This window comes from Musca autumnalis, unplaced genomic scaffold (genome assembly GCF_047663935.1).
Source record: "Musca autumnalis isolate F117 unplaced genomic scaffold, ASM4766393v1 scaffold_2, whole genome shotgun sequence".
Taxonomy (NCBI): Eukaryota; Metazoa; Arthropoda; class Insecta; order Diptera; family Muscidae; genus Musca; species Musca autumnalis.
Window position 1 is genome coordinate 182,809,159 of NW_027411755.1, and position 17,070 is coordinate 182,826,228.

Sequence of the window (17,070 nt, forward strand, 5' to 3'; positions counted from 1 at the left end):
ATGCATCCACTGACGTTTTGGGCAATCTCATGCACTCCTTTGCATGAGGAACACCTGAAATGAAAGAGAAAAATAGATTAATGAAAATGAATTTATGTATTTTTCTGTAAATAAGGAAAATAAAATTAGAACGACACCAAAATGTATACCACCTCACGAATTAAAAGCCAAAACAATGACAGTTGTCAGATGGCTATGAAAGTCATTCACTAGGAAGGATAACCCAAATGGAACTAATTTACATTAGAGGAACTAAGCAACGTAGGGATACGGTGTTACCGACCTAGAGTTGTGTGCTCTTAGATAGCAGTTGGGAGAAAATTCTGGCTCTTATTTTTCTAATGAACTTAATTATGAAAATTTAACTAGAAAGGGACCATGGATGTTAATTTAGAGTAGGATAAATGGTGTCTTATTACCAAAATGTCGATTAGTGGAAAGTTGCATTTGCGCACTACAAAGGCTATAAAAGAGAGTAGCGAATTAAGAGAGGTTAATAGATAGAAAATTGGTGCTGAACGGGATATAACCTTTTTATTGAAAACCTGTGAAATTTTAGTGTAATTTTGTTACAATCAAAGAGATTAAACTCTAAGTGAAATAATATACAGAATAAAAGGTGATAATTAGTCTGAGAATAAATAAAAATTATTACAAATTTATGTAAAATTATTCTGATTAAATTAGGTTTGCGGTGGAGTGTTGTGTTTGTTTTTGTGCTGTTAAACCAGTGAAGGAATATTTAACAAGTGTTAGGCGAAAGCCATAGAGGTAATCTAGAAAGTGGCTTAATCTACCAAACAAAAAAGTTAATTTTTTTTATTCCTTGGATAGGCAAGCCACATTTACACGCACTGGTTGACCGACCGACGGACAGCAGCATCTTGTGGAGTATAGTAAAGTCAACTTAACACAGACAGCACCCCGGTATTGCCATAAGGTAGGAAAGATTATTTCCCAAACAAAAAATTATCTAGAGCCATTATCTCTGCCCAACCGCCATCTACGGGGCAGTGGCTATACCAGTAGTCCGCTTGATCTTGGTTCAGCACCACAAAGAATTAACTGTTATAATAATCTAAGACACGGAATAAGATCCACATAGACATCAACAAACTGTAATAATTTTACCGTGTCCATTCTACCGAAATATGCACCTAGTGCAACATTGATTTTCCAAGTTAGAAGATTTGAGCATTCTAACCATAACCAAAAAAACTGTAAAACGTAATGGTTGATGATCATAAAAAGATGTTTGGAAATGAAGTCTAAGTGATGTGAAGACAGAAAACCGGTGAATAAAAAGCGACGTTACCATTCTTGAACCAGTTTTATTATTAAATTTATATTGACTTAATATTTTACTTTTCCATCTTATTTATTACTATTCTTAATTATCTGTATTGACGTATTTTATTATTAATATTTATTTTAAGGATCTGTTTAGTACATGTTAAAACTTCTTTTTTTTTCAGCACTCTCAAAGCGTAAAGTTTGAATATAGTTTTTTTTGTTCCCCATCAATTTCCTTCGTAAAAAGAGCTCTTTTGTTGAAGACTTTAGGGTGGGTGTGATTTCGTTACCACTTTCACTGTGGGTTCAAATATCGCTTTGCGAATGTGAATTTTGTTCTTGTATGTCCAAGTTCATTGTATTGGATATAAAAGAAACCCATTGAGGGATTTATGTATTTTGTTGGTCAGAGGACCTTTCGCTTTTAATTAATTTGGCAAAAAGCCGTTGAAATTTAAATTTCATCTTTCCTAACAGGGAAACTAGTGATAAATTAAAACCATTATTTGAATTTTAACTTAATAATTTTTGATATTTATTTACTTTATTTTTGTGCTAGTTTTTATTAAAAATCATAAAAAGACCTTGAGTAGTGATAAGAATAATTCTGTTAGTATTAGTAATTTATATTAATAAAAATTATGTGAATGTTTGTTAAGACCATAATGATGATGTGTTGAGTTAGTTAAAGGAGGACTGAAGGACGAGGTAAGTGATGGATGTGGGCGGTTTGTGGGGTCAGTAGGTGGAAGAAGAGGGGGTACTGATCATGGTTGGGCGGGCACCATATAGGTCATCAGGTGGGGGTTTATTATATGGGTGATACATCTGTGTGTTAGTGTAGTAGTGTTAGTATAGTGTTCATGATTTAATTGCTACATGTCAGGGGTAGGGGTGAAGGGTTGGGACCACACCCAGAGAGGCGACATGGCTAGCCAGGGCCCCATAAGGAAATGATCCCCCTACAACAGCGAATGTAACATAGAGCATGTCATTGTGTTGCTGTACTGGAAGAATCTTGAAAAGTTACCATGTTGCAGTTCTCGCGTTGCACACCGACCTATCGCATTATCTATGATCAACAAGGTTTCTGTATCTGCACCCCAAGTGCTGACATGCTGTACATGCTGTCGAATGTGGTCCCTAGAATCTTGGGGTGGTTGGTGGTCGGAATTCTGCTAAAATCGACCATGGCATTCAACTTAGTTCTCACCTCTGGTGTTCATGTGTTGAACAGAGTGGCCGTAGATTTTGTGAACATGCTGGGTGATCACATTCCCCTAGAATCTTGCGGTGGTTGGTGGCCGGAATTCTGCTACCATTTTCCTCGCGTGGAAAAAGTTGATAAAATAGGCTTTCAGCCTTTCACAAATGACATCGGGGAAAGTACCTTACGCCAAGAACGTACAATAATAGGATACGATCCCACTTTGGGGAACTTCCTGTTTCACTCTACGTGGCTTGGACTTTTTTTCCTGAGGTGGTTCATCCTCGGCAGAAAGAGTACTGATGCGACGTTGTACTCTTCCCTTCGACTTGTCACTCAAGGGATGCTCGACAAACTGTCGATTGAAATAATTTGCGCACTACTTCGGGTCAGTCAACGTAACGTCGCCAAACGTGACTGATGTCCTATCTTCCTTTTTTCAGATTTCGAGAGTGATTTAACGTGTTCCACAATTCACTTATACCGGTTCCAGCGTTGCAATTCTTGATATAACCACTTGTTCCACATCTGCTCGCCGAACAAGCTGTTAACTTTATGTGTCAGCTCCCTGACTCTGGGGTTGGCTCATTTGCTAATCCCGTCGCCTCTGCTGGAAAGTTTGATCTCACTTCGGGTATTTGTGTAGTAGGTATATGGAGAGCGGCTGCAGCAGTGATGATGTCTCGGAATTTCCTTTTCGGAACATCAGAAGGATTCGCTCGGAAGAAAGTTCTCTAATAATGGGTGATATCTTTGGAACTGTTTGACGTCCTGTATTCTGCAGTCCACTAGAAGGGGTAGAGAGATTGTTACGATCATGTCGCTTGTGGAATTTGTGAAAGTTGAGCCCCTATTGAATCTATCTTACAGACTGCTTTGGTGTCGAATACTAGTACAACATAATGGAGGAGTATTCAGACTTTTCAGAAGCCCGCACTGAGAACTACAACCGGATGCCTTTTCATGACACCAATGTATAATTTATATGACGATTGGAAGATTCTTCTCATCATCGTCAGCATTATAAAAAAAATTAGGAATAGGACTCCAACCCATGCGTGGTAGGATCTTCTAGGTACAACTCAAAGGAACAATTGAGGGACACAAAACGAACACAGACGTAGTCGTTGATGCCATAAGCAACTATCATGAGAATGTTCATCTATAGCAGTTTAAAAAAGTTAGCTACCTCTACAAACCAAACAACTACGTTTTGGCGTATGCAGTCGGCACAGTTCCCATTGGTCAAGGATTAAAGTTTTTTAACATATCCTTAACACGTGGAACAAAACACACACATTCGAGGTTTCGTAGGCGTAGCCGATTTTTGCAGCTGTCCAAAGGTGAAATTTCATTTCATTTTCATCATGTTTCAAAATTTTATAAGGCGAAAGAAGGCTATTGCAGTTAAAACAGCCCAAAAGTTCATCATGATTTAATGTTTTAAGATTTTATAAGGCAAATAAGTGAACACGAAGTCGGTTTGTTTATCTAATGCTTGGTTTACATTTACGAAATCTACTCGATTTCAACTGTCAATTTCTTTGCGTATACGTCAAATGAAAACTCATCTGAAATCCATTGGATTTCATTTGACGTTTAAGCAATGGAATTGACGGTTGAAATCAAGTGGATTTCGTAAATGTAAACTTATTATAAGTGTTGAATTAAATCCTGCCCGAAGGCCGTCCGTTTACAATTATTTTAACGTTCAAAGATTTTTAAGGCAAAAAAGGTTTTGGTCGCGTAGCCAATTTTTGCAGCTGTCCAAGGGTTAAAGTCGCAAATCCCATCCATCTTCATCATATTTCAAAATTTAAAGATGTAATAAGGTGAAAGGAGGAGACTATTGCCATTACCTTGTATAGGTATACCGTGACTCTTAACTCATAATTTCCGATCCATCAACCAAAATTATTGATTTTTATTTTCAGTGTTTTTTGAATTTACTTCTTTCTTTTTTTTTAAATAATAATACAACATATTTAAACATATACATAATTTGCTAATGGAATCTACAAAAATAAGCCTCCTATATATTACGCACACGCATACATACAATATATACATAGTACATATATGAATATGTACTGTAGTATCTTATTCACAGGCATTTTTGGTTAATCTCTTTCTCTTACAATTTGTTACAAACTACTTAAGATTGTAATAAAAACTCGTTAATAAGTGGTGCTACACGTTCCGGTGTAACCAAATGTAGATGATGTGTTCCAGGTACAATTTTATATATCACAAGTTCAGCATTTTCTTTCAATATTTCAATCACCCGGTCATAGACATGAGGATTTTCAAATTTCATACCAGGATCGCCACGAATGTTGAGAACTTTACAACGTATGCGTTTGGCATAGGCATACACTTGTTCCTCCCTAAACATACCAAGGAGAGAGACCTTCAAACGTAAATCCCGTGAAAAATGATAACCATCTTTGCTGAGATGTTGTGGTGCCACTTCCATACCACGTTCTATTAAATACTTAACGGATGCTTCGTCCACCGAACCATCATAGGCATCCAAGACAAGTTTCGTCATTTCTTTGTATGAATAACAAGGTACTTTAGTTTCTGGTAATGTTTCATAGTCTAAAAATTTATCCAATGCCCAACCGGTTGTTTCGGCTTGACGATCTATGCATCGGACTGGTGGACCAGCAATATCGAAATTTATAAGTTTCTCGACCTCGGCAGGAAAACTGGCGGCATACATAAATGTTAGCGCTCCGCCCAATGAATGACCCATAAGTGTTACACGTTTCCAGCCATATTTACGTACAATACGACGTATCAAACAAATGCCATCCCAAAACAGGAAATACTGCATACCCTTTGGATAGTGTGATGATTTACCGTGTCCCGGTAGATCGATGCATAGTATAGATATATCAGCTGGCATCAATGGGCAAAGACGATCAAAGGTACCGCAATTATCTTGCCAACCATGCAAAGCCAAAATGGGTTGTCTGTTGCGGCTACCCCACCATTTGCCTGTGAAATTGGAGAGAACAAATTAATTAGTATTAGAAGTTGTTTTTTGTTTTTATCACATAATAAAATCATTTTCATACATACAACAAAAAACATGTACCACAACGTTAGTCACTTCCATTGTGTGTACATCACGTAATTATATTCAATCATGAAACATATTTGGAAAATTATGAACCTAGTTTAAATTCAATTTGTTCTAAAATACCAACAAAGATGTGTAATTTTTGATAATAAAAAACCTCATCTACATCATATGGTACCTTGATCAGACCTACAATTTTTAATAGACTAAGGGTGGTTCTATAGACAATTTTTGAAAGAAACGGCGCTTCTATACTTCTTTGAACTCCTTCTGAAAGGGGTGCTTGCTTCTATAGAGCCTTTTAGAAAGAAAAGGTGCTTCTATAGAACCTTTCAGAGAGAAAAGGTGCTTCTATAGAATTTTTCTGAAAGAAAAAGTGCTTCCACAGACCCTTTCTGAAAGAAATTGTGCTTTCACAGAGCCTTCCTGAAAGAAAGGATGCTTCCACAGACCCTTCCTGAAAGAAAGGGTGCTTCCACAGACCCCTCCTAAAAGGGTTCTTCCAAAGACACTTTCCGAAAGATAGAATACTTATATAGAGCCCTTCTAAAAGAAGGGTGCTTCTATAGACCATTTCTGAAAGAAAAGGTGCTTCCACAGACCCTTCCTGAAAGAAAGGGTGCTTCTATAGACCATTTCTGAAAGAAAAAGGGCTTTTATAGACCTTATCTGAAAGAAAGGGTGCTTCTATAGACCTTTTCTGAGAGAAAGGCTGCTTCTATAGACCCTTTCTAAAGTAGGAGTGCTTTTATAGACCCTTTCTGAAAGAAAAGGTGCTCCCACAGACCCTTCCTGAAAGAAAGGGTGCTTCTATAGACCCTTTCTAAAGTAGGAGTGCTTTTATAGACCCTTTCTGAAAGAAAAGGTGTTTCCACAGACCCTTTCTGAAAGAAAGGGTGCTTCCACAGGACCTTCCTGAAAGAAAGGGTGCTTCTACAGGCCCTTTCCGAAAAATAGGGTGCTTCCACAGACCCTTTCCGAAAGATAGAGTGCTTATATAGACCCTTTCTGAAAGAAAGGGTGCTTCTATAGACCATTTCTGAAAGAAAGGGTGCTTCTGTAGACCATTTCTGAAAGAAAGGGTGCTTCTGTAGACCATTTCTGAAAGAAAGGGTGCTTCTGCAGACCATTTCTGAAAGAAAGGGTGCTTCTATAGATCCTTTCTGGAAGTAAGGGTGTTTCTATAAACCCTTTCTGAAATAAAGGATGCTTCTATAGACCCTTTATGAAATAAATTATGCTTCTATGGACCCTTTCTGAAAGAAAGGATGCTTCTTTCAACACCTTCTGAAAGTAAGAGTGCTTCTATCGACCCTTACTGAAAAAAGGGTGCTTCTATAGACCCTTTCTGAAAGTAAGAGTGCTTCTATCGACCCTTTCTGAAAGTAAGGGTGTTTCTATAGACCCATTCTGAAATAAAGGATGCTTCTATAGACCCTTTCTGAAATAAGGGATGCTTCTATAGACCCTTTCTGAAATAAAGGATGCTTCTATGGACCCTTTCTGAAAGAAAGGATGATTCTTTCAACACCTTCTGAAAGAAAGGTGCTTCTATAGACCCTTACTGAAAAAAGGGTGCTTCTATAGACCCTTTCTGAAAGAAAGAGTGCTTCCACAGATGCTTTCTGAAAGAAATGGTGCTTCCACAGACCCTTCCTGAAAGAAAGGTTGCTTCCACAGACCCTTCCCGAAAGAAAGGGTGCTTCAACAGACACTTCCTAAAAGAAAGGGTGCTTCCACAGACACTCTGAAAGAATGGGTGCTTCTATAGACCATTTTTCCAAGAAAGGGTGCTTCTTTAGACCCTTTCTGAAAGTAAGGGTGCGTTTATAGACCCTTTCTGAAAGTAAGGGTGCGTTTATAGACCCTTTCTGAAAGTAAGGGTGCGTTTATAGACAATTTCTGAAAGTAAGGGTGCGTCTATTGACCCTTATTGAAAGTAAGGGCGCGTCTACAGACCCTTTCTGAAAGAAGGGGTGCTTCCACAGACCCTTCCTGAAAGAAATTGTGCTTCCACAGACCCTTTCTGAAAGAAAGGGTGCTTCTATAGACCATTTCTGAAAGAAAGGGTGCTTCCACCGGCCCATGCTGAAAGAAATGGTGCTTCCACAGACCCTTCCTGAAAGAAAGGGTGTTTCCAAATATCTTTCGTGAAAGAATGGATGGTTCTATTCACCCTTTCTGAAAGAAAGGATGCTTCTTTGAACCCATTCTGAAAGAAAGGATGCTTCTTCGAACCCTTTCTGAAAGGAGGGTGCTTCTATAGGCGCTTTCTGAAAGAAAGGAAGCTTCTATAGACCCTTTCTGAAAGAAAGGGTGGTTCTTTAGACGCATCGCTGATAGAGGCGGTGATTCTATAGTCCGTTTTTGAAATAGGGAGCTTCTATAGACCCTTTCTGAAAGAAAATGTGCTTGTATAGACTCTTTCTGAATAAAGGCAGCTTCTATAAACCCTTTCTGAAAGAAATGCTGCTTATATTGACACTTTCTGAAAGAAAGGGTGCTTATATATACACTTTCTGAAAGAAAGGCTGCTTCCATAGAAAGAAAGTGTGCTTCTATAGACCTTTTCTGATAGAAAGGAAGGCTGCTTCTATAAACCCTTTCTGAATGAAATGCTGCTTATATAGACACTTTCTGAAAGAAAGGGTGCTTATATATACACTTTCTGAAATAAAGGATGCTTCTTTGAACCCCTTCTGAAAGTAAGGATGCTTCTTTGAACCCCTTCTCAAAGAAAGGGTGCTTGTATATACACTTTCTGAAAGAAGGCAGCTTTTATAAACACTTTCTGAAAGAAAGGTTTCTTACATACACTTTCTGAAGGAAAGTCAGCTTCTATGGACCCTTTCTAAAAGGCTGCTTCTATAAACCCTTCTGAAAGAAAGAATGCTTAGTCACTTTCTGAAAGAAACGGTGTTTATATAGACATTTTCTGAAGGAAAGGCTGCTTTTATAGACACTTTTTTAACGACTTGAAAGCAACCTTACCTTACTATATATACCGACAATCATGTGGACCCAAAGGCTCTCTTAAAAATGTACAATATATAAACTCTCGAGCTATCCTTGATTTCATAAGGACTCTGATATGCTACTACTGATATCGGCAAACATCTTGAGGTCTACTTTAAGAAGACAGGAATTAATCCCATCTCATAGAAGGGTAAACAATCGGCTTTGTTTAATTTTTTCTGTAGCCTTATGCCCGTAATTTCTAGCCCTAGGTAACCTGGTAGGTAGCTACCTATTAGTTATCTTTACCTACGCGTTTGGTAATTTCTACGTGCCATTTACCGAGGCGTGTATATTTTGAAAACATGTGGTAACATTGGTGATTTTCATTCATGGTTTCGTAAAAACATTGCCACATATAAGTGTTTTACAATTTTTAACACATTGGCAACGATCAACCAGGCAAAATACTTGGTGTAAGTAACACGACCGTTTTCGACCCGGTAACGTTACCTATGGATTGAAATTATGAAATTTTGCTTACACGGGGGATATCTATGATCTCATAGATAACTACGCGTAGAAATTACGGGCATTAGTCGGTTTATTTTACTAACCAGAAATTTATTGTAGTCTTCATTTACATAATCTGCCCTATAACTGCCCTTACAAAATCGGAAAGAGCTACCTTTCGAAAGTTCGAATAAGTGTTAAATAAATCAGAATAGTTTTTTATATTCTGACTCATCGCCAGTGAAAATAAATAGATAACTTCAAATTTCTAGTATATTACAGCAAATGTTTGCTGAATCATTCCATATGTTATATACGAACGATTAGATAAAACATTTCACGCTAGGATGATTTTATGTAGTAACAAAAATGCTATGAATGAATTCATATTTACAATTAAAGACAAATATCATTACATTTTACCTTGAACTGTTCCCCATGGCACTTCAATTGTAACTTCCTCCCATGAATCCTGAGTGCGAGTGGTGGTGGTACCATCTGTAAATATGTAAAGCGAACAAACAAAATGTATGAGTTACAGTAAATACTTGGATGTATGTGCCAGACACTGAAAATATATCATGAACATTTTTTAACATTTAGGAGAGGAGGCGAAGAATCTCCCTTTCTCCCTTCTTACCATACCAATAAACTCAAAACATGTTCATACAAATTTTCATAGTCTGGCACAAGACTATATGTTATATTTGCAACAAATGGGTATCACCTGTCAACTATGTGTAAATCAAGAGACCCATCAAAGGCTCTATCTTAAAATGATTTTAAAATGTATTCCCATTTTAATTGCATATTTAAACAAAATTTCGTTTATATGTTTGTTTATTAATTGGTTTGTTGTAAAAGGTTTATGTAAAATACCTGAAACCAGACGGTGAGTAGGTATTTCTTTTATTCAATTTGTTTACAGTGTGTGTGTATATTTCACATGCGGAAGCTTTAAGCAAAACTATGTCTGGGCCACATAGCCCACATAGCGTAAACGAATTTTTAACACCTCTATGGACTTTGAACTTGACCCTCTTGATATTTCCATGAAAGAAACACAAAATTATTTATTACTTACTTGACGTTAAACTTTCACCATCTAATAAGCCCTTTATTGTTCCATTAGTTGAGCTAATGCTGTTTTTCTTTTCCACACTCACGCCATTCACAGCTTTATCTGTGGTGTCATTATTTTGAGTTTCCATGGTGAACGTCTGATTTCTTTAAAGGTCCGAAAGAGTTTTCCCCTCAAAATAATTTTGATTTTTGAACAGCAGTTATTTTTCACTTATGATAATAGTTTAGCAGCAGTTGGCCTAATCTATTAATGTTAACATAATACAACCAAAACAACAACAAATACTTGAACAAGTATATGGTTTAACGCGGAGATTGGCGGGGGACCAGCTTATTGATTTGATTCCGCTGAAATATCTCGGAAGATCAAACGGGCACTACAAAAAGAGTCAGCCAATCACTCCACTGCAAAAAAATTGCTGCGAGAGAAAATGATGAATGTAATCAACAGCTGTTTATGTCAGTGTTACCACCGTTATGCAAAAAAATATGACAATTAACCCTATGTTGGTTCAGTACTGTAAAAATATATTAGCTTCGCTCCAGTAGTTTTTTATGATAAATGTGTCAAAAGAGAAATCTGTTGAAAATGAGTCAAACACACACATTGTACGGGAACGGAAACATATCAGAAACCATGGTAGAATCATTACAAGGTAGGGCATAGCAAACAGCTGATTACAATTTTTTCTATTGGTTTGCTTATTCTTTCAAATCAGTCATGGTAGAACAAATATAAGGTAAAGTAAATACTACAACAAATACAACTCAACAACAACCACATTGAAATTAGTTGTTTGTAAACCTTATGCTTGGTTTACATTTACGAAATCCATTCGATTTCAACTGTCAATTCCATTGCTTAAACGTCAAATGAAATCCAATGGATTTCAGATGCGATTTCGTAAATGTAAATGTACTATTTGTGTCAACGTACATGTAAACAAAACAAGGAAATGTCTATAAATTATTGGAATTTAAAAAACTAATAATTTTTCACATTTGATTGAATATTTTGAAAAACATATCATTCCACTAAATGCATAATTTCTCGCAGAAAGTAGAATACTTGCAAAAATGTTTAGCATCCGGTGTTTTCGACGTGGATGAAATCGACCTGAATAGAATACAACAAGAAATTACAGAAGAGAAGTCTACATACAAATAAAAAAATGCTTTACTTCCCAGCAAAAAGTTTGCAAATTAGCCTATGTTTACATTTACGAAATCCACTCGATTTTAACTGTCAATTCCATTGCGCAAACGTCAAATGAAATCCAATCGATTTCAGATGAGTTTTCATTTGACGTATACACAAAGGAATTTACAGATGAAATCGAGTGGATTTCGTAAATGTAAACATAGTATTATGAATGACAAGTTTAAATTAATGTTGACAACACTCTTGCTATCGGTAGAACTTTACGACGACTTTTTATTCGTCGCTAACTTACCGAAAAATATCGATAATGAATGAAAAGTTCAAATAATAGTTGACAACACTCTTGTTATCGGTAGAACTTTCCGACTGCGTTTTATTCATCGCTAACTTACCGAAAAACATCGGTAATTACCGAAATTATAAGCATATGAATTTTACCGACAATTGTCGGTAACTCAAAAAATGAGTTAGATAATCGCACATATGGTCGTCCATTATACCAACTCCGCGTGATGCCATTCGGTTTGTGCAATGCAGCAGAATAAAATCGTCCCGCAAATGTTGAAATAGAATGTCTTTGTGTATTTGGACCTGTTAATAATTTCGAGCGACTTGGACACTCCCTACGTTTGTTAAAGGAGGGTTGGCTTCCGTATCGTCAGATTCTTTTTAGTTTTTAAACTTCGTCAAAATATTTCAGTTGCTCATACATTGTTCTCGGTTGCTCATACATTGTTGCTTGAAAATGCAACTAATGCTATGTTCTAAGTACACCCTCCCCAATGAAAAATCCTAATGGGTACTTTACACGATATATTTTTAAAATATGAGCTGTCACTTTGTATATATATTTTGTATGGGAAAAGTGACAACTCATATGTAAAAAACATGTCGTGTAAAGTACCCATAAGTACTTCAGCTGCTGGAAGCAAAATTGAGACTTTTTTCATACCAATTGTTAGATTAGCCCTTTTTAACAGAAATACTTCACACATTTGCAGACATTAGCCAAGCAACTGACGATACGGAAGTCATCCGAGGTTGCAGATTGTTAAAAAGGTCTCAATTTTGCTTCCAGCAGCTGAAGTACTACTTAACAAATGCAAAGATATGTATTTCACAACGTCACAATTGCGCATTTTTAAACCAGGTAAAAAGGAAACATGAATCTTTTACATTTCTGTGCATTTATGCTAAGTTTACATTTACGAAATCCACTCGATTTCATCTGTCAAATCCATAGGTTAAACGTCAAATGAAATCCAATGGATTTCAGATGAGATTTCATTTGACGTTTGAGCTATGGAATTGACAGACGAAATCGAGTGGATTTCGTAAAGAAATGTAAAAGATTCATGTTTCCTTTTTACCTGGGTTAAAAATGCGCAATTGTGACGTTGTGAAATATGTACATATCTTTGCATTTGTTAAGTAGTACTTCAGCTGATGGAAGCAAAATTGAGACCTTTTTAACAATCTGCAACCTCGGATGACTTCCGTATCGTCAGTTGCTTGGCTAATGTCTGCAAATGTGTGAAGTATTACTGTTTAAAAAGGGCTAATCTAACAATTGGTATGAAAAAAGTCTCAATTTTGCTTCCAGCAGCTGAAGTACTTATGGGTACTTTACACGATATGTTTTTTACATATGAGTTGTCACTTCCCATACAAAATATATATGCAAAGTGACAGCTCATATGTAAAAAACATATCGTGTAAAGTACCCATTAGGATTTTTCATTGGGGAGGGTGTACATAGAACGGAACACGTTCGCGGACGCATAAAAAATCAAAGAGGTGCAAAAAATGACACCCAATGATTTTCGAAATTTGTTATATTATGCCTGTCTGCGTACTCGATAATTTGTAAAAATTATTACTAATGTTTCTGATTTTGACAGTTATATAAAGGAAAAGTTGCTGAAAAAAGTGTTTCAGCAACATTTAGTAAGTACGAAGACAAACCTATTGTATTTATTTAATTATTATTAATATTATCATAATTTTTTATTTATTATATTATTACGATTTTTACAATATTACAATCGTAATATCACGATTGTATACAATTAAATGAATAAAAATTGACTTTGCATGTGAATGCTATACCGCAATGCCATTTACGTCATCCTACCCCACACTGAAAATGATCTAGGCGCGGAATGCCCTATTACTTTCTACTTGCAGAAATTGAAAGTTTGGCAATACAATACATACATTAGTAAGTCGATGGTCAGACTAGCATGATTTCAACATGGCGACGTCAAGTTTATAGGCGAGAGGTATGAAGTAGTGAAACCCATGTACATGGTTTTCTGTGTTTGTTGTGTTGCCTCTTCTTGTCATTCGTTGCAAGATTTTTTATTCCATTTTCTTTCATTTTTAATTTCTCAAGCAAACGTTAACAACTAAACAGGCATAAAAAGATTTAATAAAACTATTTAATTAACGAAATAGTGAAAATTTAACTGCTATTATTAATTTAATTATTAATGTTAATTACTTTGTGTTGTTTTTTTAGTTTATTTATGTTTGTTTTGTTTTTATTGGTATGAGGAACACAACAAACGCGAATGGTAAAATAAAGAGGACACGCAAAATCTTAAATTTCACCTTTACGTGTGTGGACACCAAAGAAACTTGAAAAGAAACTTCAACGAAATTGGTTTCAAGAAACCTTGCTAGTCTGACCATCGACTAAGGAAACTTACAAATGAATACATTTAACCGGGTATTGGAAATGAAGTATTCACCAATCGGCTTTTTTCAAAAGCTTTATATTGATTTTTTGGTAAATATCCTAGCTCCAAAGTGGCAATACCTTCATCATTTTAGCAAATTTATATCTTTAAAAGATATGAAAGAGGCAACGGCTTCAAACGTTGTAAAATTTACGATTGAGGATGTTCTTCGGAGATCCCGACGTCATTCACAGAGGTAATGGGACACAATTTGTGGCAAAAACTTTTAAAGAGGTGGTTGAAACTTATGGGATAAATCATATGCATACTGCTCGAAAATTGGAAATTACCATTCTATGGCAGCTATATGAGAACGTGGAGCAATACCGAAAAATTTCAGGTGGAAGTTTTATACCCCCAAGAAGATAAAATACCGAATTTCAGACATATCGGTGGGATATTGAGGTCTCAACCTTCAAAATACCGAAAATCGGGAGGTACGTTTCTATGGGGGCAATATGAAGACTTGGACCTATACCGACAGATTCCAGATGAAAAGTTTTATACCCCCAACGAAGACTTAACAACTAATTTCAGCCTTTTCGGTTTGATAATGAGGATAAAACCTTCAAAATGCAGAATATCGGTAGGTACCGTTCTATGGGGGCTATATCAAAATGTCTACCGATATAGCCCATTTTCAATGTCGAACATCCCAGGAGGAATACAAAATTCTATACCAAATTGCGAAGCGCTAAAAAATTTGAGAGCTGTATCTTGATTTCAAGATACGGTCCGTTGTGAGTCGCGTCACGCGTTTAAAACAACAACCACATGAAAAATTTGTAAGTGATGCCAAGTTTATTCTTGAATTTTTCATGTGGTTGTTGTAACGCGACGCTCAACGCGCCGTATGTGGTGAGGCCTTAAGAATTTCATGCTGGGAAAGAATATATTGGTCTGTTCCTTTACAAGAGAAAACGGTAAAACCGGCAAAAGTAGCAAAAGTTGTGAACTGCTCTCATATGAATTGTATGGTGTCAGAAGTAAAGGAACGCTTTTCGCGTAAAAAGTGGTAAAACTTGAAGATTCTTGCACGTAAAGGAACAGAGCCTATATATTCGTCTTCGATGAATTTAATTATACCCTCCATATTAGAAAGAATCTTCAAGTTTTGCCACTTTTTACTCGAAAAGCGTTCCTTTACTTCTGACACCATACAATTCGTATGTGAGCAGTTTACAACTTTTGCTACTTTTGCCGGTTTTACCATTTTCAAAAGTAAAGGAACAGACCAATTATCATGGTACAATCAATACAAGGTTTGCTTATTATTTAAAATCAGTATACACAAATTGTATATGTACATATGTGTATTGTTTTGAAAAAATATTCGAAATGAAAATTGTTATTACAACATTTATTGAACTGAAATTCGTCAACATTGTGATGAACTAAATTTTGAACATATGTATACAGAAGCTGACTCTGTAAAGACAACTTAAGGCCGCGGCACATACGGTGCATCCAGTGTCGCGTTACAACAACCACATGAAAAAAGTGTAAATGGTGCCAAATTTTTTGAAAAACAACAATATGGCTGCCGCATTTTGCGTTTTTAGTTAATGATCCAAAATAGGTATCAAATAAACAATACAACAAAGACATAAATACAACAAGATAAGACATTTCTTTTGCTATCATTCTTCAGTGAATGGCTTTTGAATTTAACATAATGTTATGTTACGATATGGTGATATAACATTTTTTTCTTTTATATATTTTTACGTATTTAACCGAATTTACCGATCCAATTGACATGGAATTATTCTTGAATAGATCCTTGAATATATAAATTTCGTTTCTGATACCATTACATGAAATGTTCCTCCTTGGTTGCGATTTTGAATTAACTGCAACCTGTTAAGGGTAATGTTTCTATACATAGTTTCGTAAACATTTTTTTGTTGCATGCATTTTGTCAGGTCTTTATTACTTTATGTCTTTGAATACAACCTGTTTCATATTCAGTTATGGTAATAGCTGTGTCTGGTTACCCTAAAATTTGTAACAATTTGTACCAATTGTTGCTGGAAGTCGTCTGTTAACACAAAAAACCAGCAAAAGAGAGCGATTCGAGAGAGACATTTTGACAGTTCTTTCACTGAGAGCTTGCAAATTCTTGCTGGACAAATTTCTTCTAGCAAGCACTTGCAAGCTCTTCTTCTTCCTGAAAACAATCAATCAGCCGTTTTTAGTTTTTTGTTGATTTATGTTTGTGAACATTAAATAACATAGTCTAATTGTATTGTTTTATGGAGAACAAATTTGTAAAGTGGAAAAATACTTTTTTGTTACATTTTCTTTTTTATTTTTAATAAAATACAGCGTGTTTGCTTCCTTTGTTGGCGGACAAATTGTTCTGTTTTGGCAAGTCAGCTGATTGCTTGCTGGTTTTTGCTGGGAAGGTGTCTGTTTACTTTTTACAATTTTCTAGCAAAAGAGAATAAAAACCCCTTACTCTCTGAGAAAGTTCTTGCTGGACAATTCTTGCTGGGAAAGTAACCAGACAGACTTAATCCTGACAGAATAAGCACCCAGGCCATGGCAAAACTACCAGGTAGTGGTATCACACCAGCTGATCGAATATGAAAAGTCAAATCCCTTTATAAAAAAATATTTTTGTTGTAATTTCCCCAACAACATAAAGAAAGTTTTGACATAACATATTCAAAATTTTACGATGCCACTTCCTTGGTAATTGTGCCATGACCCAGGCTTTGTTTTTCACAATTTGTTTTGTTCGAACCTCGGGCTGGATTCTTGTTCTATGAAAATTTGAAATGAAAAATATTTTCTTCATAAAATTTTTCATTTGACATTTATTTCCTTTATAAAAGTTTTCATTTCAAATTTTCATAGAACAAGAATGGAGCCCCTGACCTACCTTCTAGATTATTGTACCATGCATATTAATGGTGGAGGATATACAAAAAAAGTTGAAATTCCTATTTTCCATCTCCATACAACAAAGAATTTCTATTATGGCAACTCTGTCATAAAATGGTGTTGATTTGCAATCAGCTGT

General features: G+C 35.9%; 1 protein-coding gene and 1 long non-coding RNA gene across 2 annotated transcripts; one reads left to right on the top strand and one right to left on the bottom strand.

Annotated features, from left to right (window-relative positions):
• Positions 1-509: 509 nt before the first annotated feature.
• Positions 510-1,139, top strand: LOC141393248 (uncharacterized). The gene is made up of 3 exons (XR_012410038.1): positions 510-619; positions 688-771; positions 835-1,139. It is a non-coding gene; the product is annotated as an uncharacterized lncRNA (long non-coding RNA).
• Positions 1,140-4,393: 3,254 nt separating this feature from the next.
• Positions 4,394-10,601, bottom strand: kraken (serine hydrolase like 2 kraken). The gene is made up of 3 exons (XM_073970230.1): positions 10,141-10,601; positions 9,480-9,554; positions 4,394-5,503 (listed from the first exon to the last, which is right to left on the bottom strand). The coding sequence occupies exons 1-3, from the start codon at positions 10,265-10,267 to the stop codon at positions 4,656-4,658; spliced, it is 1,050 nt and encodes a 349-aa protein (XP_073826331.1). The 5' UTR covers positions 10,268-10,601; the 3' UTR covers positions 4,394-4,655.
• Between the last annotated feature and the right edge of the window lie 6,469 nt (positions 10,602-17,070).